Source organism: Vulpes lagopus, chromosome 22 (assembly GCF_018345385.1).
Source record: "Vulpes lagopus strain Blue_001 chromosome 22, ASM1834538v1, whole genome shotgun sequence".
Lineage (NCBI taxonomy): Eukaryota > Metazoa > Chordata > Mammalia > Carnivora > Canidae > Vulpes > Vulpes lagopus.
This window is the reverse complement of record NC_054845.1, coordinates 939,594-963,651: the sequence shown is the minus strand read 5'-3', so window position 1 is coordinate 963,651 and position 24,058 is coordinate 939,594. Positions and strand designations below refer to the sequence as shown.

The 24,058-nt window shown below is 49.6% G+C and overlaps 2 protein-coding genes across 8 annotated transcripts in view; one reads left to right on the top strand and one right to left on the bottom strand.

The window, feature by feature from the left end:
• Positions 1-24,058, bottom strand: part of MFSD6 (major facilitator superfamily domain containing 6) — a 67,318-nt gene that overhangs the window by 17,714 nt on the left and 25,546 nt on the right. For 5 of the 7 annotated variants that reach the window (XM_041736985.1, XM_041736988.1, XM_041736983.1 and 2 more), the window contains one exon: positions 1,949-2,046. In XM_041736985.1, the coding sequence (XP_041592919.1) occupies positions 1,949-2,046 (98 nt within the window). Of the gene's footprint in view, positions 1-1,948; positions 2,047-2,124; positions 2,160-11,523; positions 11,698-24,058 lie in introns of those variants that run through there. The other 2 variants (XM_041736990.1, XM_041736989.1) reach the window with 2 other exon arrangements.
• On the top strand, positions 8,710-11,517 carry LOC121480479. Its single transcript, XM_041736994.1, has 2 exons — positions 8,710-9,572; positions 10,417-11,517. The coding sequence occupies exon 2, from the start codon at positions 10,439-10,441 to the stop codon at positions 11,240-11,242; it is 804 nt and encodes a 267-aa protein (XP_041592928.1). The 5' UTR covers positions 8,710-9,572; positions 10,417-10,438; the 3' UTR covers positions 11,243-11,517.

The following is a 24,058-nucleotide window of genomic DNA, read 5'->3' as shown; positions in this document are numbered from 1 at the left end:
CCCCCGCTCCCGGCCCCCAGCGCCTGGCCTTGCTCTGCACCACAACGGGTCCTTCAGCACGCAGCCCGGACGTGAGCTCCCTGGGGAACCTCGGCAGCACCTCCCGTCCCATCCCACTCCTGCCAGGGAGCTACTTCTCTGCACCTGGCACGTTTCTCTGACTCTACCACACTAGTAATTTTGTGGTTACACATCCAGCTTCCAGGACAGACGGTGGGGCCTTGGGGCCTAAGTTAATATATTATTTTTTTATTACATTTTATTGCATTTAGGATAGTCCCAGCCTACTGCCTGACTCTTGTAGCTATTTATCTCGAATAAAATAATAGGAAAAAATTTTTTTGATTCGTAACAGCATTTATTTGTTTCCTCTTATAAAATGTGTTGTTCCTTTAACCATTTTATTGAAAAAGCTCTCTTTTGCTCTCTTAAGTCATATATGTCCTCTTCCATGGAATTTGTATTAAATTAAGAAGAGAAAAAGATGTATGTATATATTATTACAATATCTTTTCTTTTCTGTGGCCATACCAGTTAGTGGGTTTGTTTTTTAACATAGACTCTGCACACTCTGGCACCAATAAATAAAGCAGTTAAGTAAGGCAAGGATCCTGCCTCATAAAATAGGACCAGAGATGGGAAATCCTAAGAACTGTGTTGCATTCACCTTGTTATCACATCATTCTTTCCTATAGTCCTTATTTAGTGCTTTGTTACTCTTAAATGGCACAGTGCTGAAGTATGCGCTCTACCTCAGGGCTCTTCCAGAGTTCTAATAATTATAAACCATAACTTATTATAAGCCTAAATTTCCATTTTCTATTATAAACAGAAATCTCCTTTCACCAATTATACCATGGCATCAGGCCTGGTAAAATACCTTTATTTAGAGTACGTATATATTTAAATTTCATAATTATAATCTGAATATAAATTGTATCTCCTCTCAAAAAGGATAGTTTTCTTCCATTGCTACAACAGGATTTGATGAATGGGCTGCATTGTGTATATTTTGTTTAGATGTATGATAATGAGTCATCTTAGATGTCATGATGAGAAATTATGTTGATTGTGCTGTACTTGTATCCTCAGGTTTAGGGAAAATGAAAATGGCGTCTGTAAAGCTAATGAAATTCTGTATCATCACAGACTGCTCAGTACAATTAATGATTGAGGAGCCTGGGCCATCCCAGAAGACCTCAACTCTGATAATCTTGTCCTGAACCTTCATTTTAATCATCCTGCCAACCACCAAATGGTTCAGCCAAGCAGTTAACAAAGGTCCTCAGTATATAGTCTAGATTGTATGTATGAGCTAATATGGCAATGAGCTTTGTACAGAAATCCAGCTTTTTTTTGCCCTCAAGCCACATGGCAAGAGCCTCCTAGAAATTTCTTTTCAGTTATCTGTTGAAGGGAAAACAGTCCAGTGAAGCAAAGAAAAGAACTCTGGTTAGGATATGTGAACCTATTTGAAAGGTTCATGGGAAAAGAATACCTTGACTGTAAAGCTTTAGTTGTAAATCACTAGATGTGATAAAAGCTGAAGGAACAAAATAATTTTGACAACCTTTTGTTGATGAATACAGTTAACCTACAAACACTAAAATCTTTAAAAAATAAATCCTTTTATACTTAAAACTACCTTCGGATATACATACTTAACAATTGTACATAAAGTCTATTCCAGAGCTCCTTTCTCTCTGTTTAATCACCGGGGTGTGGGACAAGTCCAGCTTTGTTTGACTCAACAAACACAGAGTACTCAGAGTAACCGAAGAACCAACCCCCCTGATGTCACCTCTTCCTTAACAACCACTTCAAAATCATATAAAACAGTAGGTCTGCCCTTCCTTTCAGAGTCAGATGCTCAAGGTCACTAAGCTTTTACGTAGTCATAGCTCAGTCAGGTAGAAAAAAATAATTCTAATTCCAGCTGTTAACTTACCTTGAAGAACTTCCATGGGGAGAACAGTCCAGGCATTTTCCAGGTAGGAAATATAAATATAGCGAGCTGTATTGCAGGCCAGACCAATGTAAAGAACTCTTTAAACAAAAAACAAAAAACAAAGGGAAATAAGTTGAGGCCCTGTAGGAGACATAAAACATGCAAGTACTACGTACATTTCCCCTGCCCAAACCATCCATCATCCAGAGCGTTTAAACGTAGGAGTCAGGAAGCTAAAGAACAACTAAATTTAACCATGAACTCTTAGAAATAAGAAAACTGCTTCTAACATATCTGCCCTCAGTCTTTTCAGAATACTTAATATAAAAGTGAACATCACCCTTCCTGAAATTTAATTAGTAGCACAGCCAATGCTTTTTAAAGATAGTCTGGGCACACTGCCATCTGTAATGACATTACTGGCCTCCTTCCAGGTGGCTGTAGGGTAAATATGCCTGGGATTATAGTTGCTTCACGAGGATGGGGGCAGGACAGGATAAAAATGAGAATGTGAATATGAATGTGGTCTCACATGCAGTCCCCAAAACACCAAGGAGTTTTACAAGGAGACTCTCAAGGTCGTGAAAAACTATCATCCAATGATGAATAATAAACTATTTGGAAATCAAATACTTGTTCCTATTAGTTCAACTGATACATCTTCACTATTTAAAAATAAATCTACGATATAATCCTATGCTTACCAAACTAATAAATATACATCAGCATCACTTTCCCCCCTCACAAGCACCACCACCAAGATTATGAGAAAAACAAAGTAAAGGCCTTTAGGGGTACATCCAAGCATAGGGTTACATACTCGTTCTGAACTGGACAATCTGGTTTAGAAGCAAATGGTGGCTGCTGCTTTGTACAAGACACAGCCTGATGGTACGGAGTTCCCTTTCTAGTTTGTTTTCCATTTTCTGTTAATTTTCCTAATCTTAATGCTTTTCTTTGTTTCAAAATTCAAGTGGATGAAAACTTGAAGGTAAAAGAAATAAGCCAATATGACAGTGATAATTTCCTAATCTTGCTCAACTATATTTTTATATTAAAATCATTCCAGTAGGGGATCCCTGAGTGGCTCAGCGGTTTGGCGTCTGCCTTTGGCTCAGGGCATGATCCTGGAGTCCCGGGATCGAGTCCCCTGTCGGGCTCCCCGCATGGAGCCTGCTTCTCCCTCTGCCTGTGTCTCTACCTGTCTCTCTGGGTCTCTCACAAATAAATAAATTGCTTCTCCCTCTGCCTGTGTCTCTACCTGTCTCTCTGGGTCTCTCACAAATAAATAAAATCTTAAAAAAAAAAAAAATCATTCCAGTAAACACTGTTCTCTTTTCCCAACATTGAATCAAGGAAAGGAAAGCTCTGAGGCATCCAACTTGTATTAACAGCAAATATGGAACAGAAGAATGGGAGAAAAACAAAAAAGGGTTGAGGGGCAGAGATGAGATAGGAAATGTATATTAAAAGGGATTTAGGGGAACTTCAGTATTAAAAAAGTCTGGGTTATAGTATTCTCTGGACGTTATATTCTTTGCACTTTCATGTTTTAAGGAAAAAAGTCTGTGTTTCAATCCTGTTTGATAAAAAGTTTCCTGAACAGACTTACTACAGATCATCAACCGGGGTGGGGTCCCTCTGCTAGGAAACAACAGCAAAGACCAAAACAAAAACCCACAGGAAATTACAGTGCAAGATACACTGCACAAACATACAAGTTCCACAAACCTAGGTCTTCTTAGGCTCTAACCTAGCTCTGTTGAGGACCCTGACACAGCCTAACCCACGGGTCAGTAAACCGCTCCTGTAAAGTTTCGGCTCTGCAGGTCTCTTGCAGCTACCCACCCTCGCCACCATAGTGCAGAAGCACCTGCAGATAGTACACACGTGAATGAGCAAGGATGGCTGTGTTCCAGTACAATTTGAATTATGTACAGTGAAATTTAAATTTCACAGACAGTTGACCTCTGAACAATGCAGAGGTTAGGGGTGCTCATGCCCCCCTGCACAGTAGAAAATCCACACATAACTTCTGACTCCCCCAGAACTTAACTATAGAAAGTCTACTATTGACTAGAAGCCTTGCCAATAACATAAACAGTTAACACATATTTTATACGTTATTTTATTATATATTACATTATTAAAATAAGCTACAGAAAAAATTAAGAAAAACAAAAGGAAAATATATTTGCCATACTGTATTGAAAAACATCTATTAGTGGAGCCTCACAGTTGAAACCCACGTTGTTCAAGGGTAAACTGTAATCTTTATGCATCACAAAATATTATTATTCTTTGATTTTTTTTTTCAACCACTTAAGAGTACAGAAACCATCCTTAGTTCTGGGCCATACAAAAACAGGTAGTGGGGCAGATCTGGCCCCAGGGCTGCAGCATGCTGACCCCTGACACATTCATTAGTTCTTGTTGACTTTGGCTACACGTCAGATCCACTCAGGTAATCATTAAAAACAACAGCCGTCCAGGCCTCGCGGCCGGCAGTCCAGGCATCGCGCTTGGGACACTTCCCAGTGTATTCAGATCCGGAGCCGGTGTGAAGAGCCATTGCTCTAGCTCAGTCCAGGCAGCTCCCAGGCACACTTTCCCATAATCCTACTCTCCAAAAATTTTGGTAAAACACCTTCCTTGTGTTGATATTGCACGTCCTGAACCTTTCGAGACCCTTCTCCGTCGCCATGGCCATGGTCACTGCACGCAGGCGCAGGCCCAGGCCCAAAAGCACGGTCAGCGCAGTTTAGGGGGAGGCTGTGCTGAGCCTTCAGACCTCGCCCCGTGGAATTTGGTGCCTGCGCGCAGCTGCTGGGGCCCTTCGGGCTCACGTGCACCGGAAGCCAAGCGCTGTCAGCTGGGTGCCCTTCCCTTCCGTCCCACGTCTCTAACCTCATGGCTCACGGGCCTTCAGGGCCACACGAGGCCCTAGAGAACAAGCAGACCAGGAGCTGTGCAAGGCGCGTCACTTCACGGCCTGCGCCCCGGTCCCTCCTACGGCAGGGACAGTGACACCTGCGCCCGGTGCGGATCCAGCGGTGACTCGGGCACGGCGCCCCACGAAGCACCGCGGCGGCAGGATGCAGGCACATCGGTGCCCAGTGCCCTCCACGGCTGATGTGCTGGGGCGGGCGGTGCCGCAGGCCTGACCCCAAGGAGGGCGACCCTGCGACCACCGGAGATGAGCCCAGGAGGAGGGTCGCGGAGGAGCCACCCGCCCACGCCTTGGCCCCAGGCTGGAGGCTTCCACAACCTGCGGGGACCTACGTCCTGGGCGCCCAGCCGGTGACCTCGCGCCCGGCAGCACGCCCGGGGCAGGGACACGCCGACGCGGCCTCTCCCGCCGCATGCACAGCCGTGTCCGCGCACTGGACAGCGGCGCGCTCGGGGTCCCGGATATTCCGGGCGCGGGGCTCCGAGCGCTTCCCTGGGAGACACGGACGCCCGCTGGGCACCCAGGCCCGCGAGGCTCGGACGCCGTCGGCCTCAGACACCGCCCCCCGCCTCACGACCCACGGACCCGGCAACACACCAAGGCCGCCGCGGGATGGGGCCGCGTCCACTGCGGCGGGCGGCGCTCAGGCCTGGGTCCGCGGTGCTCCTCAGGCCGGGAAGCTGCCGCCGCAGGAAAAGAGGGTGCTGTGGACCGTGGGGGCGGAGGGGGCGGAGGGCCGGGGCACCGGGCGGCCTCCTCAGCCGGCGCTCCCAGCCGCCCCTCAGGAGCCCTCGCACCCCCCCCCCCCCCCGTCTGAAGCCCTCGCGGCCCTCACGCCCTCAGGAGCCCCCCTCGTGGCCCTCACGCCCTCAGGAGCCCTCACGCCCCTCACGAGCCCTCGCGGCCCTCACGCCCTCAGGAGCCCTCACGCCCTCAGGAGCCCTCGTGGCCCTCACGCCCCTCAGGAGCCCCCCTCGCGGCCCTCATGCCCTCAGGAGCCCTCACGCCCCTCACGAGCCCTCGTGGCCCTCACGCCCTCAGGAGCCCTCGTGGCCCTCACGTCCCTCAGGAGCCCCCCTCGTGGCCCTCATGCCCCTCAGGAGCCCCTCTTGCGGCCCTCGCGGCCCTCACGCCCTCAGGAGCCCCCCTCGCGGCCCTCACGTCTCTCAGGAGCCCTCGCAGTCCTCATGCCCTTCACGAGCTCTCACGAGCCCTGATGGCCCTCGCGGCCCTCAGGAGCCCTCGCAGCCCTCACACCCTTCACGAGCTCTCAGGAGCCCTGGTGGCCCTCGCGGCCTTCAGGAGCCCTCGCAGCCCTCAGGAGCCCTCGCAGCCCTCACACCCTTCACGAGCTCTCACGAGCCCTGATGGCCCTCACGTCCCTCAGGAGCCCTGGTGGCCCTCATGTCCCTCAGGAGCCCCCCTCGCGGCCCTCACGCCCTTCAGGAGCTCTCAGGAGCCCTGGGCCAAGCCTGGGGCGGGGCTCTCCACGGGCCGCGTGTCCTCGGCTCCTCCTGGGTGTTTGCCTCGCGGCCGCAGGCACCCATCAGGAAGAGGCGCAGCAGGAGGCACAGCCGCGACGCACACCCACGGCCACTGACGCACACCCAAGGCCCCGAACGTGGGCAACGCAGCAATGGCCGTCCAGCCGCCTCGGGGCGTGCCCACCTGCGGGGAGGGAGGGAGGGAGGCCGCAAGGGTCCCGCCTCGAGGGCCGCCCACTGCCACCTCCTCGGGCCCACACGTGGGCATGAAGGCCGCGGCCCGGCCTTGGCAGAGGTCAGCGCACCCAGAGGGTGCGGGGTGACGCGACCTGAGGGAATTACGGCAGGCGCGGGAAGACGGCTTCTGCCTGGGGACGCCCCGCACTGTCCCCGTCGGCGCCCGGCCGGTCCCAGCGGCCGCGGTGCCCCCCGTTCCACGCGCCTACCAACATCCGTTGCTTCCCGAGCTTTGGATGTCTGCCCAGGGCCAGGCGACACGGCAGGTGGCGGGTCCACATGGTGCTGCCGCCGCCGAGTGAGGGGAGCATCTCGTGCCGGCCATCCGGGCGGCCTCCGCCCATTTCCTGATCGTTACCGACCCTCTGGTGTCAGGCCTGCCAGCTCTTCATGTTTGGACACGGACCCTTCACTGGGCACGTCGTTTACCAGCATCTGCTCCCGGGCCCCACGTTGTCTCCTAGTTTTGTGGGTTGCTTCCTTGGCTGTGCAGCTAATGTATTTCTGATAATCATGTAACAATAAAGATTTAAAAGGTAAAAGAGAAACCGTCAAATTAGACACAAGAAAGACAACTATAAAAAATCCGGGTTAAAGTAATACAAAAAACCAGAAGAATTCAGCTCTCAGGCTGTTTTGAAAGTATCTTAAAGTTCCTGTTCCACATTAAAGAAGCCAAAACTGACTGAGATCACAGAGTATGCATTTGGTTTAACCCCAATCAGTAAGGATGTTTTCAAAGAAAAGAGTCTGACCCTGTATCAAAAACTTAGCAAAATGCTTTTCTATTTTTGTCTTATAATATTTAGATTTTATCATCAGCCGACCGCAAACTCCTTGATGCCGCCATCTAAAGCAAGCTAGAAATCCCTAACAGACTGGTAAGCAGAGCATTCTAACGTTTATGTCAGAGAAGGAGAGTCATACAAGTGTGTGTGCACTTACGTATGAACAGAGTATCTCTGGAAAGACACACTGAACGTCATGACGCCATGGTCTCTAGGGAGGAGGACTGGGAAACTGTCCCAGGGCTGGGAGATGGATGTGACCGGAGATCTTAAGTACTTCTTGCATATTTTCCCATGCGTCTATCTACTCTCTCACAGAATGAATAGAACTCAGGCACTATGCCTCATGTAGCGATAAATAAACAGTAAATGATGTATGATGTTTGACCAATAGTTCTCCAACCTGAAGGGACCATTATCTGGATCTCTATTTTGGCTTAAAAACAATATGACATCCTAGCTAGTAATCAGTATCATTTCTATCTTTTGAATTCAAAAGATTCAATTGTGCAATCAGGTAAGACTAAACCATACCGACACATCAACAGTTAAGAAAAGCACATAAAATAATCAGCTTTGCCCTTACTGTATTCTTCTGGACAAAGGAAATGGCAGTCTGTAGAGAGAGCCTTATGAAAAGTGCTTATTTGCGGCAAGGACCACTTGGGGTTCATCACAAAGTGTATGTAACACAATGGGAGCCTTGGAATCAACGCTTCTGATGGAAACAAGATTCCACTCTAGCACATCTTTCTTGCAGCCTGTCTGGCCCAGTGCTCTGCTCTCTGTCCTCCAGCTATGCATGCTCCACGCCGGGTGAGGTCAGCTGCCTGTCACGTTGGCTGGTTCTGATCCCCAGTGCTTGGCATATGCTGCATGCCCGTAAACGTTCACTCCCTAGAGGGAAAATATGGATACTCTACATAGAACCTCACTCAACTAATACTAAACACACTGCGCTAAGTGCCAGGGGTATGATGGTGAACAAGAAGGAACTACGCACGTGTTATGCTTATAATTTTATGTGTGTGTATATAAGAGATGGGTATGTGAAAGAATAAGCTGACCCACGAAAAGGACTTAGAACTAGGATAGTTAAAAAAATGGGTGCCCGGAGATCTCTGGGTGGTTCAGCGGTTTAGTGCCTGCTTTTGGCTCGGGGTGTGATCCTGGAGACCGGGGATCGAGTCCCACATCGGGCTCCCCACATGGAGCCTGCTTCTCCCTCTGCCTGTGTCTCTGCCTCTCTCTCTTTCTCTATGTGTATGTTATAAATGAATAAATAAAATCCTAAAAAAAAATGGTTGCCCATATTTGGTGCCCTTTGTGATTAATGTTAATAGGCTACGGTTGAAGATACATATTAAGTCATTTATGACCAAGCAGTTCAACGAAGAGCTGCCTGTGGTTTATTTGGGACATCCTGCAACATCATGCAATGCATCTTCAACACATACACACAAGCAGGTAACAGGCTTCTTGGGTCCCCACAGGCCTATCCCACTAGAGGACTAAGGGTTAGCACAAATGCCACATGCTCAAAGAGCCAACGGCACTCACACACTGACCCAGCCCAGGCAGAGGACCACCAAGAGAGACACCGCGCCACTAAGCTTCTGTCACTATGCAAGCGTAGCTGCCCACTGACCCACCCTGTAGAATAGAGCGTAAGAACCGTATCGTATGTCAGAAGAGCTAAAGGAGGAAGAAGACTTTATTTACCTACGTTTTGTGCAGCTATCGATACTTCCGTTTTTTCTGTTAGAAAAAGAAAAGGTGAAAGTGAAGTCTGAGCCTCCGTTGGTCTTAAGTCATTCTTTAGCTTGTTGCCTCTAAATATTTCCTATAATAATCCTACCATTTCCTGACAAGAATCACTGGCATTTGGTACAGGAATGAATTTTAAAAAGGCCTCAAGAGTCTTAGTTGACCTACGCTACGTTTGAGGGAATTAAGCAAGTTCATCAAAACGCAGGCTCAAGGAGCATCCCGGCTGAAGCCAAAGGGGACAACAGTCTCCCAGGTGTCGACTCGCCAGGCCACAGCAGAGGGGAACAAGCGGGCGACGGCTGACAAAGGAGCCAGAATCAGGAGGGCAAAGAACAGGAGGGTGTCTGGGAGAAGACACTCTGTGGAGAGTCGGCGAGCGCCCGGGAGGTGACGTGGTAAGAGGAGGAGGCTCAAGTGCGTAAGGCCCTGTCCTGCTGCAGAGGACGGGGCTGCGTTCCCGGTGTCCCATGTCTGAGCCGAGGTGGTGTTAGGAGGCAGGTGGGGGCGGAGGAGGGACCCCCAGGACACTGACCGGCGGGCGGCAGGGCCCGGAGGTGAAGGACCGGCTGCGGGCCGTGTCCCCCAAGCCCTGGTCAAAGGACACAGACAGCCGTTGACTTGTGGGTCAGACAACACAGTCCCTGCTCTGCCCCAGCGCCCGGGGACCGCCCTCGGAGGCGACCCGCGGTCTCAGCTACCCTGGCGGCGAGCGAGCTCCACGTTGTCCGAAGCAGCCAAACGGGGCTGAGGGACCATCTGCCAAGGATGGGGGGACACGGCGCGGGGGCCCAGGGGGGCCGGCTGGCTCGTGATGGGGCTCCTCTGAGACCCTCGCCCAGCGGGGCCGCCGCCTTCCTCCCATGTCCTCGCGTGCTCCCCTCTGCGTGTGTGCTCCTGGCCTCTCCTCCCCACGGCCGTGGGTCACGCCAGAGCGGGCCACCGGATCACCTGGGGTCAACCGGCTGCCGCGGGAAGGCTGTCTCCAAACGCAGCCACGCAGAGACACCGCCACGTAGGAATTCCCAAGGGACACATCGCAGGCCCCAAACCACCTCCAAGGCCACCAACGGCTCCAACTGACCGAGGTCCCGAGTGCTGGCGGGCGTTCTCCCCGAGCCCTGCCCCGTCCCGGCGGGGCTGGGGTCTGCGCTCCCAGGAAGGGCTGTGGGCCCCCTGCCAGCTCGATCCTGTCCGTTCTCCCAGGGAGGTTTCCCAGGGGATCGCCATTCGCTTTTCCAGGGGCTGCGGTGGAGGCCGTGCCATGCCCAGCGGCCAGGGAGGCGTCTGTCGGGCGGGTGGCGCCACGGGGCACGGTGGCCCGACGCGGAATCCGGATGCACACGTGCTGGAGGCGGACGCTTCTCAGGAACGGTCACAGCCACGCCGGCTCTACCTCAGGGATTCTGAAACCACTGGGCAGAGCAGCCGAGTGTGTCGCCAGGTCTGTGTGAACCGGGACAGGAAGACGGCCAGGGCCGAGGGCTCCCCTCACGGCTCCCCAAGTCCCCTCTGCAGGCCCCACCCGCTACCAATCCCCACCTCGCTGACCAAGACACTGGGCCAGGCCACAGCAGGGGACGCACGGCCGGGCGGTCTGCGTAAGTGGCTTTGTGCCCATTTCTGGCTTCTCAGCAAAAACCACGTGGAGGCGGAGGGGGTGGGTTGTGGTGGTGAGGAGGGAGCACAGGGCGAACCCACCGCAGCGCCAGTCCCCCGTCGGCGTCAGGCCTCAGCGAAGCCACAGCATCCGCCTGACCCCCCACACAGACAAGGCCGCCAAGGACAGCAAGGCAGGACGGGGCCGCCGGGCCGGCCGGCCAGCACGAGGCCACCACGGGCCTGCCCCTGCCTGGTGGCTCCCTTACTAGACAGCGACACCATGCTGTGCTGCTATGGGAGGTCACACCTAGACCGCGGCCCACCGAGCAGCGACAGGGCCTGGCGTGGCCAAGCGGGCGGGATGTGTGCTCACGCTGGCTCTAGGCGCACGCTGTTACCTGGCTGGGCGCTGGGAGGAACGGCGTCGGGCAAGCAGCAAGGCGAGCACCGGTCAGCGGCTGCCTAAGATCTCGGAACACAAAAGAAAGTTCACTGAGAAGCCAAACTCCTGTTATGAGATCAGATGGGCCAAAAGCCTGTTTCTGCTGAGGGAGCCCGAGAGCGGAGGTGTCCGCGCTGAGGTGGGACACAGGGTGAGCCAGGACGTCGGCCCCAGGCAGGCAGACTGCAGGCCAACTCACCGGAACCTGACCACCTGGATTCGGCCAAGGAACAGGAACTAGGGGGTACGCCCCCCAACAGGTACGTGAGGGGAAAGCGAATATGGGGGTTGCGAGGGGCATCCACCTGGGGTCACCACGACCACAGCATGCGCCGTGCCCACCAATGCCGCGGGTCTCTAGACAGGCCTGGCAGGTCCCTGAGATGCGCTCAGCCCACCAGGGGACCGACAGGAGCCCTGATCCTCGCCATTCCTTGGTCCCCGAAATAGCTCCACAGAAGTCACAGGATGAGTCGGCTACCCTGGCAGCACTGGTTCTGAGTCATCACCCTCTCTTTCTTGAACTTTCACTGGCTTTCAGACTTAACTCAATGTAATCCCAACTCACAATGCTAAACACTTTCTCTGAAGAGAAAATTAGGTTATGGGTTTTTCAAGAAAGGGAAAAAATAGTGCAAAAGCAATTACAGTAAACTCCTGCCCCACACTTGTTAATACATCTTTATGACTAGAAATTTTGTTCTATTCTTTTTTAAAATATGGAACTCTAACTGAATATTACATTTTGTTCAAATCCACTCCTGTCTCCCTCTACGGGACACTAAGGAAGAAGGAGCATCAACCTCAGTGGCCTTGAGATCTCTGCTTGCTATAGGCCCCTCACCACGCCGAACCCCCCTTACTAATTTCTATAATGTTCTCCAATTCTTTAGCATTTTCCCCACTTAGTATCTCATTTATTCCTGCCAATAATCTTTTGAAATAGGAAGAGCAAGAGTTATCGTGAATCCTACTCTACAGCTGAACAGTCAAGGCCCTGAAAGGTTAGCCAAGTTGCCAGGAACACAAAGGAAACAAATCATAGAACCAAGACTCCACTTGAGGTCTTCTATCAAATCCCACAGCCTTCCCACGGTCAGCAGAGCTCCTCTACCCTGATCATAAGGCTTTTTTTTTTTTCCTGATCATAAGGCTTTGAGGCAAACTGAGGGAAATTTAAAACGTGCTCTTTTTCACACACACACACACACACACACACACACACACACACACACACACACAAATTAATGATCATTCTACCTTAAAAATCTTCTTTCACAAAAAGTTGCTGTGATCCTAATCTCCTACCTGTACTTGAAACATATTAGATTTCTACCAAAATCTCGCTGATAGAAGAGTAATATTAATAACTTAGTAGTTAATGCCAGGGTATTAGTAATTAAGAGTAACTCGATTAAGAATAATGAAGTAATAATGAAACCCATCTTCAGCTACTCTGGCAGACATGAACATTATTATCTGAATCACCGAAGAGTACGAGATCTACAGCCAGAGAGACCCTGGCTCCGTCTCCACACCACCACTCTGAAGGGCAGATCTTGGGCGAATCACAGCAAATTGGTTCCTTCGGAGGCTAGCATGATATTCTCCTCCCCGCCACGTCCATGCTACCAGGAATGCTATACACGCAAAAAGTAAGTGTCGCGGCCTGACTCACTCTCGTGCTCGTCCCAATGTCAAGCCACAGGTGCCTCCTACTCTTAATCTCCTCGGACTCTTAGAACCTTTGCGAGTATCTCTACTCACCTAAGACTCTTCTTGTTCTATCTGTTAGAGTACACGTCCCCGTTGCCTGAGGTGACCCTAACAAAATACTACAAGATGGGTGGTTTAAACAACAGAAATGTATTTCCTAACAGCTCTGGAAGCTGGAAGACTGAGAACAGGATGCCAGCACTATCAGATTCTGTTGAGGACCGTCCTCCTGTTTGCGGAAGGCCCATGCTCTCACCGTGTCTGGCCCTGGCTGAGGGAAAGAGCCAGAGCACGCTTCCTGGTGTCCCCCAAGGGCACTAATCCCATCATGAAGGCCCCACCCTCATGATTTCATGTAACCTTAGTTTCCTTGTGAAGGCCCCATCCCCAAATACCATCATCCGGGGGGTCAGGGCTCCAATACACGGATTTCAGGGGGATACAATCTAGTCCATGGCAACCGGCTCCTCTATTCTTAGTACCCATGCTCTCTGACACAATTAGGAACCTATCCTGGGGCTCCAGGAGCCCTGGCGGCAGGTGCTCCACCCCAGGCCCCCAGGGAGTCAACATGGTCTTTCCCCCAGTGGAGGATATCCAGCTCTCATCAAGTCACTGTAAAATGAACACAACAAAACTTAACTGTTTTGAAGGGAGGCTGTAACAGAGTATTTGTGAAAACTCTAAGTTGTAAAGCCTACAATAGTATTATTTCCCTTTATTTTTATTACTGATCTAGAAATTAAAAATGGAAAACACTGATTTTCTGATTTAGCCTAGTTAGGAAACAGAATAAAATGGTTCCCTTTAAAAACTGAGAATCTTCTCCATGGAATAAGTATCCTCCACCTATCGGTAACATTCCTGAGGGAAGGCAATAAAAAATAATCCTACACGCAGGCATGTGTATTAAAAAAATAATAATTGATTTATGTGCTGGTCTTGGTTTGCTTTCCTAGTTTACACTGCACTTATCAAATAAACCCTGGGTGCAGAAAATCACACCTATGCCATGAGGTTATTTTGGGCGTCACATTGTCTCCAAGCACTGTGTTTCTCCAGTCCTACAGAAATGCAGGGGCCACTATCCCATAAGGGTGAACGGAGGCTCACTAGGATGAAGGCCGCGAGTTATGAGTGAATAACATCAAGGGAACATTCGAGATACGTTTATCAGGACTTTGTGTTCTGATGTCAGGATATAGCTTTCATCCCCATCTTAGAAGCGCTGAACTGGTGTCTTTTCAACAGGTCACACTGATAGTAACATGCTCCTTGTTTGGGGTAGATGAGTTTCCAAAATGGATTTACCAGCTGATGGGAAGGGAGGAAAGGAGAGGAGGAAGTTGGTTACAGAAAACTTCAAGTCATGGGATGGAGCTAGCTGTCCTACGTACACGTTAATGTTTCCCAAAAGATGTCTCCAGCCGCATCCTCTCTTCCAAGATTTAGACTTATAAATACAACTTCCTAATGGGCATCTCCACTGCCTCCTAAGATTTCTGTAAGTTCCATCCTCCATATCCTCTCCCCCCTCCCTTGTTTGCTTCCTTGGTGAGCAGCACCACCACCTATCTGGTATCCAGTTCATAAGATAACTTTCCCCTTGCTCCATTCATCCCAACTCCCACCCAAAAGGACTCTCACTTTTATTTCCTTTACTCTTTTTCCATTCCCAATGTCTTAGGTGCCTAAGTTAACATTTCTGTAGCACCGAATATTTTTGTTTGTTTTATGGTCTTCCTGCCATGTGAGCCCCATGAGAGAGGTGCCATGCTTATCTTGTCCAACACTGTATTCTAGAATGGAACCTGATCTTTAATAAAAGGTTTCCCTTAAAAAAATTGAGTGAGCACAATATGTAATTGTGAAAAAATATTTAATTGTGAATTAACTCTATGATACAGACATCATCAGAGGTACCAGTTTTTGACACTTACATTCAGTGTTTTATAGTACTCTCATCTTCCTACTACTTGAAAGCAGCTAATCTGGAGAAATAAGAATTTCATCGGGAGTAAAAACCAATTTGAGAGTGTGAGGCACTTGAGACAGGTGAAACAGGTGTACCAGACACAGGTCACTGAGAACAGAAAAAAGGAAGACTAAGAGGTGAGACTGGGTTGCTTAGAGGGACACACTAAACCTGTGCCCACGAATCCACAGACTAGCTATAATCAAAACTAATTACATAAAGAAAGAAGCTGAGATCCTGGGCTCTGGAGTCTGAGTGGTTGGGTAGGGATCCCCCCTCTGCTGTTTACCGGCTGGGCTGTGTCACCACGGGCAACCGGTCGCCTCTGAGCCCTTCCTCTCCAAGGCAGACCCCGAATGCCACCCTCAGGGGGCCGCTACAAGTGCTGACTGAGGACCTGCAGTGACCGAGTGCAGCACACGCCCTTATGCGGCTCTTTCCCATAAGAAGCCCTCAAGTGACAGCACACCAGCCACTGCTATTTTCTATACCTTTCTGTAATTGTACTTTTGGTTAAGGTTGGAGATTTTTAATTTTTGATTTTTAATTTTCAATTTTTTATTTTCTGTCTATCCCCTAGATTGTATGGCTATTCTGAAATTTTCAAGTTGCTAAAACAAACAAACACAAAAAAACAACCAAACAACGCATGAACTCTTGGTTTGGACGGTGGAAGGCACTCAGTAGACGAAGGTAGCGTGTGAACTGCCGGCTGATGACTTAGGAAGAAAACAGCTCAAAACTTCTCTGTGACTCGGAGAATGAGCACAGCGGATCCCTTCGAAAGCAGAGCAAGGTAAGTAATGACGACAGATCCATCACCCACGTAGGCAGTTTTTTTTTAAAAAAATCAATAGAAGCAGAAATCTGCTCGGGTCACCCCTTGCTCAAACTGTGCGACAACTCCCGCTTTTCTCAGGCGGGTAACGTGCTGGGTCTTCCGGGGGCCCCGGGGCCCTGCAGCACTGCACACACCTTGCTGACCTGTTGAGCCTCGCCTCTGCCCAGGCCGTTTGTACTTGTGGTCTCCTCTGGGCCCCAGGTCTCACTGGGCAGCACCTACTCAGGACTGCTTGGCTGTCCCTTCCGCAGAGGCACCTCCCAGCCCACCGGGCTGGAGCAGTCACATCCTGCTCACGCTGAATCCGCTGCCTGCACTGTTTTGCCATATGTCACTTACCATCACTGGAAAAAACGTGGTCTCTTTACTGCTTATTGTCCACCCCAGCACTATAGTGGTCCCGTGAGGAGCCACCCACCCGATATAGTCCAGGGTCTAGAAAAGTGCCAGTTCTCCAGTGGGTACTTAGTAACTATTCCTGAGGGAGCCAATTAATAAGGGCAGTAATAAAACTAGCTATTGCTTATAGTTGAGCACTTAGTATTGCTAACCATTATCTCACTGCACCTTAGTAACCATGCGACAAAGCCCAATTATTGACCCTCTTTTGTAAATGAGGAACCTAAAAGGTTTAACAAAGCTACCTGCTGACTCATCTAAGGCCAGACATACAGTAAGTGTGGGATTTGAACCTAGATCAGATATGCACACACGTACACGTGTACATGCACACACACAAACACACACGTGCGCGCATGCTCCTCATAGGTAGACTGGCAAAAAGAAGAATAAAAGGAAGCAGGATAGCTCCCAGCCCACCCGACAATTTTTCCACCAAGGCTTAAGAAGACGAGTGAGATCAAGGCCAAACCAATTTGCTCCAACTCTTTCTCATTCTAAAGGGAAGGAAGTGTCTGGCCCACAGGCCACAGACACAGCCAAGGACGGACGCCAACAATCCATCCCTGAGCACTTCCCACGGGACCCGACACACAGGGGCAAGGTTCAAGGCCCCGAACCTAGGCAAACGCAACACTTGGTCTTTTTGATGATGTCTGAGCTTCAATCCATGAATTATCTTTTCCAGGAAAAGTTTAGTAAGTTGCTGTTTGCTTATAGATTACTATTCAGAGATGCTGTTGTTTAGTAGAGAGAAAGTAAAGAAAAGATGCTAAATACATCAGAAATCAGAACGGAGTGGTACTCTTTGGAAAGGCTCTGGGGAGGTATGCTATGGAGCAAACCTCTAAGAAAGTCTCTCTGCTTTGCCGCTCTCCAAAGTATCCTACCCGATTATGGAATTGCAGTCTGCCAAATATTTCCATGGATATGTAGAAATATAATTAGCCAGATTACTTAGGTTTTTGACTTGGACAAAAAAAGGCAGTAAATTGACAATGCATGATTCAAGATAATTAAACAGCTGGTACAAATGCCCATACTTAGACTCACTGCATGGAATAAACTTTATGATCTTTGGGCTTATGATCACTTGGCTTTTGGTACCTTGATTTCTTTTTTACATGTAAAGGAATATGATTATTATATTTCTAATAATAATATAATTATTATATTTCTTTATATTTAATGTTGGGCACTTTGGTATGAATTCCCAATAAGATATTATAAATTTGCACCCGATCTGATTTTGAAGAAACCAGAGACCATGAATGCAAAGTAGCTTTTCAGTCATTTATGCTATTTAGGGGATAATACAGGGGCAATGTACCTATCAAGGTTACAAATTCTCAATGTTTGATATATCTGGATACAATATATCTCTAAAATATATTCAGACACACACACACTTCTACATGAGGATAATTATATTAGTCACTACACGTAGACAAGCTTTCAGCTATTTTCCAAGAGTAAATCCCCCCAAAAATTCTGCAGAGAATACATATATCCAGCACCGAGAATGGAAAATTATGAATACTTTTCCATATTTCCTTAAAGAAATAAAATGCTAGAGATAAAGGGGGGGGTTCTCCTTGCCCTCTTTGTCCCACATCCCAGTCCCTTCCTTCCTACATCCCGTCCAGAGAACGAGGGCTCATGGGAATTTGGAATGTTTTCCTCTCCAAATGTAAACATCTTTCTGTACCTATAAATGTAACCATAAAAATGTCATAATTTAAAATGCACCATTAAAATGTGCATAAATGTACCAAAGTATGTCTCATTCTGAAACTTTCTTATCCATTCAACATTTTTGAGAGCTTCCCACGCTGACATGTTGGTCGAGGCCATTCCTTTTCACTTCTGTGTAATCTCCTATCTTGTGACTGTATCAAACATACTCCTTCTCCAACTGACTGATATGTAGACCATCCTCCCCCCCGCCCCCGTCCATGTAGAAAGCTGCATAAGCAAGTAAGCATCCACTTGCATGTCTTTCTGCAGGTGTGTGGGCTTTTCAGAGAGCTGTATACCTGACAGTGCGTTCTTCATGCATGAGGAACATCTACCTCGAACACACCGGCTCCAAGTGCCTTCTAGGTAACCACCCTGTGGGAGCTGACCTCCCTCCTGCAGGTGCACACCTGGCCTCCTGCAGCTCGGCCTGTGAGATGGCATAGGGGACCGCCTGCCACCACAAGTCACAGCTCCACGGATGCAGTCCTGTTCTCTCTGAATCATCAAGTGTCTCAGTCAACTCAGCCCCAAAGGTAAAAGAGAACCAAATATGCCACCAATAAGTAAAAGCCCTGGATTCACTGATACTACCTTGCAATGTGGCCCTTTGTTCTGAACTATGAGTGGCTCAATTATCTGTAAGGCTGTTAAGAAGTCGGCTGGCTGGCAGCTGTAAGATGGTAACGTATTTCTTTACAGAGTTGTTCTTTTCAAGGGACTATATAAAAGCCAAAGTACTCCCTTTCAACTCTTGATCATAAAGTCTTCTACTTCTGAGATTCTACAGCTTACAGTTTTTTAATAATGAACATCTATACTTGCTTGAAATAGCTCTAAAAGGCTTTTCCCATAAAAATGGGTATTGGTGTTTTTGAAGGTAAAGTAGGAAAAGGAATAGAATTTTAATTTATCACATATAAATAATGACAGCTATGATTATAACCATTCGGTATGCCAGCTACTTACAGTTCTGAAAAATGGCACTGAGGGATATATAAATTATGCGGTCATCCTAAAATGGGAGGAGAAAAACTCAATTTGACCAAGATGTTTTATTTTATTTTTTTAAGATTTTATTTACTTATTATTCCTGAGAGACACACACACAGAGAGAGAGAGAGAGAGAGAGAGAGAGAGGCAGAGAGAGAGAGGGGCAGAGACACAGGCAGAGGGAGAAGCAGGTTCCACGCAGGGAGCCCGACATGGAACTCGATTCCAGGACTCCGGGATTATGGCCTGAGCCAAAGGCAGATACTCAACCGCTGAGCCACTCAGGTGTCCCAAGACCAAGATGTTTTAGAGAAGAATGTTAGATTTGAAAATCACACACATTTTTACTTTGCAGCCTTAATGATCTTGACGCTCACGACATCGTATTAAGTCCCTGGTTTCGATCATGATCAATGGCTCCTGCAGTTACAAGCAGCATAATAGGTCTGAAGATGCACAAAGCAGTAATAATTTTATCAATCAACTCCTAACATACGCCATTCACTGTGCCAAGCAGTTGCCCTATCTTACCTCGTTAGTCTCTATCAAGAAACCTCAAAAACAGAGCGGAAGGCACTAGCAGGACCCTGTTCACAGAGGACGGACTGGGGAGGCCACATGTCTGCAGCTGTCAGGGCCACACAGGCCAGTGGCCAAGCCAGGCCCCGCAGCAGCCCCAGGCCGCCCTGGCAGGTCAGGACCCCGGAGCCCCCCTGGAGAGCACCGGCCCCCTCCTCCTTGGCTTCGCTTCCTCCCCCATGTGCCCCCTCTAGGTCTGTCTCCCCCACTTCGGCCACAGTTTGGGGCTCAGGGACTCATCGCCTCCTGAAGCAAGATGCGGAAAGGTGACAGCAGAAGCCCTGCCACACGTCCCGCCACACGTCCCCCCCACGAAACATTTTTAGACCTGAAAGTAATCACTTTAAGCAACAAAGCGCGGACCACCAGTCAGATAGGAAATGCGGAGCGAACTCCTGGGGACCACGGAACCATGCTCCTCAGCGCGTTTCTCTTCTTGGACCACAAAGTGTCCTTATTGCTCCTTCCCGAGGTCAGTCTGGCCCCAAATCCCCGCCTGTCATGGTCTCTAGCTGCTAGATATCTAGACGCCCCAATTTCAAACTAAATAAACCCAATACTGAATCCACATCATGTCCCCCTCCCCCACATCCCTAGCACCCTCCTGAACTCTCTATTGCTTTGAGGGGAACCACCGCACCCAGCTGGAAACACGGGGATCCCTAGCTCATTGCCCATATCCAAACCATCCTCAGCTTAACTTCCGGATCCATCCCTTCCCTCAACTGCTGTTGGTGCTGCTGTAGCTCAGGCCTGTATCACTTCCCCCGGGGCACCCCCCCATCACCTCCCCCTGGATCACCCATCCCCATCATCTCCCCCGAATCACCACCCCCCGGGATCACCACCCCCCATCACCACCCTCCCTCCGGAACACTGCCCCCCCATCACCACCTCTCCCTGGATCACCACCCCTTATCACCTCTCCCTGGATCACCTCCCCCCCATCACCTCTCCCCAGTATCACCGCCCCCCCCTATCTGCCGCTCCTGGTATCACCTCTCCCCAGATCATGACTCCCTTGGACTATTTTCGGAACCTCCTGAGGGGGTTTTCCTGCATCGGAGTCACCCACTACGTTGCCCTCCCTGCTGGGAACCGTGTGAAGGCTCCCTCCTGCCTACAGGATGAAGTTCATGTTCCAAATGCCAGGAGCCACCTGCCTTCAGTCCACCAGGCCCCGTAGTGCTGGTCCCGGCAGCCCCGTAACCTGGGGCCTAAGCCTAAATAACTGGCCCCCTAAACTGAACAGATGTGCCGGCTGCTGAGCTCTATTTATTTGTTTTCAGGGAGAGAGCGCACTGGTGCAGGGGACAGGGAGCAGCAGAGGGAGAGGCACAGACTGAGCTTATTGTTAATGCTGGCTCCGTTAGAGAATCTATTACAGAATTTCAAATTTACTGTGAAAATTCTTTTATTATGGCAAAAGTCATTTTTTAAAAAGACTTTATTTTTGTATTCCTGAGAGACACAGAGAGAGGCGGAGACACAGGCAGAGGGAGAAGAGGCTCCCTGTGGGGAGCCCGATGAGGGACTCGATCCCGGGACCCCGGGGTCACGGCCTGAGCTGAAGGCAGATGCTCCACCACTGAGCCCCCAGGCATCCCTGTAAAAGTCATTTTTTAAAAAGAAATACTACTCCTTGGGGTGCCGGGTGGCTCAGCCACTTAGGCAGCTCAGGGCTGTTTTGGGCTCAGGGCTGCACGAGGGCCCCACGTGGGCCGAGCTGGGCCCGAAGCCTGCTCAGGGCCCGTGTCTCCCCTGCACCCGGCCGTGAGGGTGATACTAAGAGAGGGGACCTGCCTCAGCTCCCCAGGGTTTCTGCACTTTGACCAAGCCCTCCGCGGGGGGCCGGGGCCGCACAGACAGCTCCTGCGCCCAGCACCCCGCCCGACCAAGGTGCCAGCAAGGTGTTGAGGTGGGAGGGGCCCCCCGAAGGCACCAGGGCCACAGGCCCCTCACGGGGACACCTGGACAGCGAGCTACGGGGAGGGCGGAAAAGGATGGTCTCCCCTGGCGGCTGGTGGCGGCTGGTGGCGGCTGGTGGCGGCTCCACAGGCAGGAGGCCCGCAGGCCGAGCGCGGCCCAATAGCCGGGTCTTGTGGACGCGGCTGCCACGAGGCCAAGCAGGAGCGGCAGGACCAGGCGAGTGAACAAGGTTTCTGGAAGGTTTCTGGAAGGCCTGCCGGGCAGGCTCCAATGCCCCTTCCCCCTGAGGCCCTCCCAAGCCACCCCGCAGCAGAGCGAGTTCGTTCCTTCCTTCTATTTTTAAAAAAGATTTCATTTACTTATTCATGAGAGACACAGAGAGAGACACAGAGAGGCCGAGACCCAGGCAGAGGGAGAAGCAGGCTCCCTGCAGGGACCGCAGGGTCACGGCCTGGGTGCAGGGCGGGCGCTCACCCCGGGGCCGGGGCGCTCCTTCCTTCTATGGTGCTGACTGCTGCTCCTCCAGTGCAATCGGCACGTCCCACCCCCACCCCCGCGTCCTCCACTGCAGCCGGTGTCTTGGTGTCTTCTTGTTCCCCGTTCTCGGCCTTCCCTCACCCGGAAAACCTATTTTCCTCCCCTTGCTGCCCAGCACGCATTCCCCACTGTCCCGAGCCGACCACTAGTTCTCGGTGACCCTCAGCCAGCCCTCCGGGGGAAACCGCGGCGCACAGCGCTCCTCTCACCCTGCTGGCAGCACCCGCCTGGCAAAGCTGGCCCTGAGCCTAAGAAGCTTAGGGCAGAGTCAAAGTCGATGGAGTTGATTTTTGTGTCCCTTAAAATATAAATAAATTTCAAGCGACATACGTGATGGCCTAATATTGGACAGTAATGATTTACAAATTTATAAATGATTAATTGTAATGCATTTTGATCACAACCCACTTCACGGCTGTTAAAACATCCAGCAGGATAAACATACCCTTAAGATACATTTACATTTCTACTTAAAGAAGTCTAGTCATCAGAATCTCTGGGTGGCTCAGCGGTTAAGCGCCGCCTTCGACCCAGGATCAAATCCCACGTCAGGCTCCCTGCATGGAGCTTGCTTCCCCCTCTGCCTGTGTCTCTGCCTCTCTCTCTCGAACAAATAAATAAAATCTTTAAAATAAAAAAAAGTCTAGTCATCATCTCTACATAAATTAGCCTAGAAATATACTTGCTGTAAATTCCGAAGTCTTGCAATTTCATATCAAAAGAAATTTATCTTTTTTAGTGGAAATATTAAGCATTATCCAGTTGCCTAAGAAAGCTACTTTTTAGAGACGGACAAAATCCAAGATCAAAACCAAAGATCATTTACTCTGTGTGTGTGTGTGTGATTAGACTTATAGTTCCTTCCCTGAAAAACGGGGCATCAACTGTGTAACTATTAAAATACTCAGTACTTGGGGCCCCTGGGTGACTCAGGGGTTTAGCACTGCCTTCAGCCCAGGGCATGACCCCGGGGCCCTGGGATCGAGTCCCACGTCGGGCTCCCTGCATGGAGCCTGCTTCTCCCTCTGCCTGTGTCTCTGCCTCTCTGTGTGTCTCATGAATAAATAAATAAAATCTTAAAAATAAATAAAAAATAAAATAAAATACTAAGTACTTCAAAATTGGACATGCTATTTAAAAAAACTTTTCTGGTATAAATTTTTCTCCATTATGAATTTATATTTAAAAAGTTATAGAAAATCCACTTCTGACTACATTAGGATATTTACAATCTTTATGGTAGTGCTGACTCCTGAAAACAAACTCCCAGTAACACAGTCACAGAATATCAAAAAAGCATGGACGTGGACATAAGAGCCAGACAGATCCGTCCTTACGATCCTATAAGAAAAACATAAAAGACTATCACATGGAAAGAGAATTTCTCTTTGTGAGCTATTTAATGTATGATGGACATCCAATGAGAGGTTCGGGATGCCATCAGTGCACTCAGACCCCCAAATCTCAACCACCACCACCTGACCGGGCTCCCCAAAATCTCACCAAAAGAAATATACCTGTTCTGCTTGAATAGTGGGCATCATCACACACCAGCTCTTAGAATCTTTTAAAAGTAGTTAAGATAATACATTTAATGGACAGAATTAAAATCCAAAAGAGATAAATGGCTACAAACCAATGGAATCCCAATAGACTCTTGGGACAACAATGTGACCACAAGAGTCTTTTTCTTCCATCACATCATTAAATAAGGAAAGGAAGACGTTTTCTGTACATAAAACTGGAAAGTTAAGGTGAGCTGTAGGGTTTTTAAGATTTTATTTATTTGAGACAGAGAGTGAGCAGCGAGCGAGAAGCGAGCGAGCGCGCGCCTGTGGGGGGAGGGGAAGGGCAAAGGAAGAAGCAGACCCCCCCCCCCCCCCCCCCGCTGAGCAGGGAGCCCAAAGCAGGTGTGGGGGCTGGAGAGCAGGACCTGAGATCATGACTGGAGCCCACGGCAAACGCCCAGCCAACAGACCCACCGGGTGCCCTGAGCTGTAGGTTTTTAAGTACTGAGTAGGTAACTACTAATGCTCAAGGGGAAGAAAACAAGCATACGCTTCATGTATTTGCCAAAATCAGTAGTAAAACTGCTAGGATTTTTCATGAAAATATATACCTCAGACAAAAAGGC

What these genes read in the sequence shown, in the direction of transcription:
- LOC121480479 (XM_041736994.1), top strand. Translation starts at nt 10,439, where the DNA reads ATGCCCAGCGGCCAGGGAGGCGTCTGTCGGGCGGGTGGCGCCACGGGG.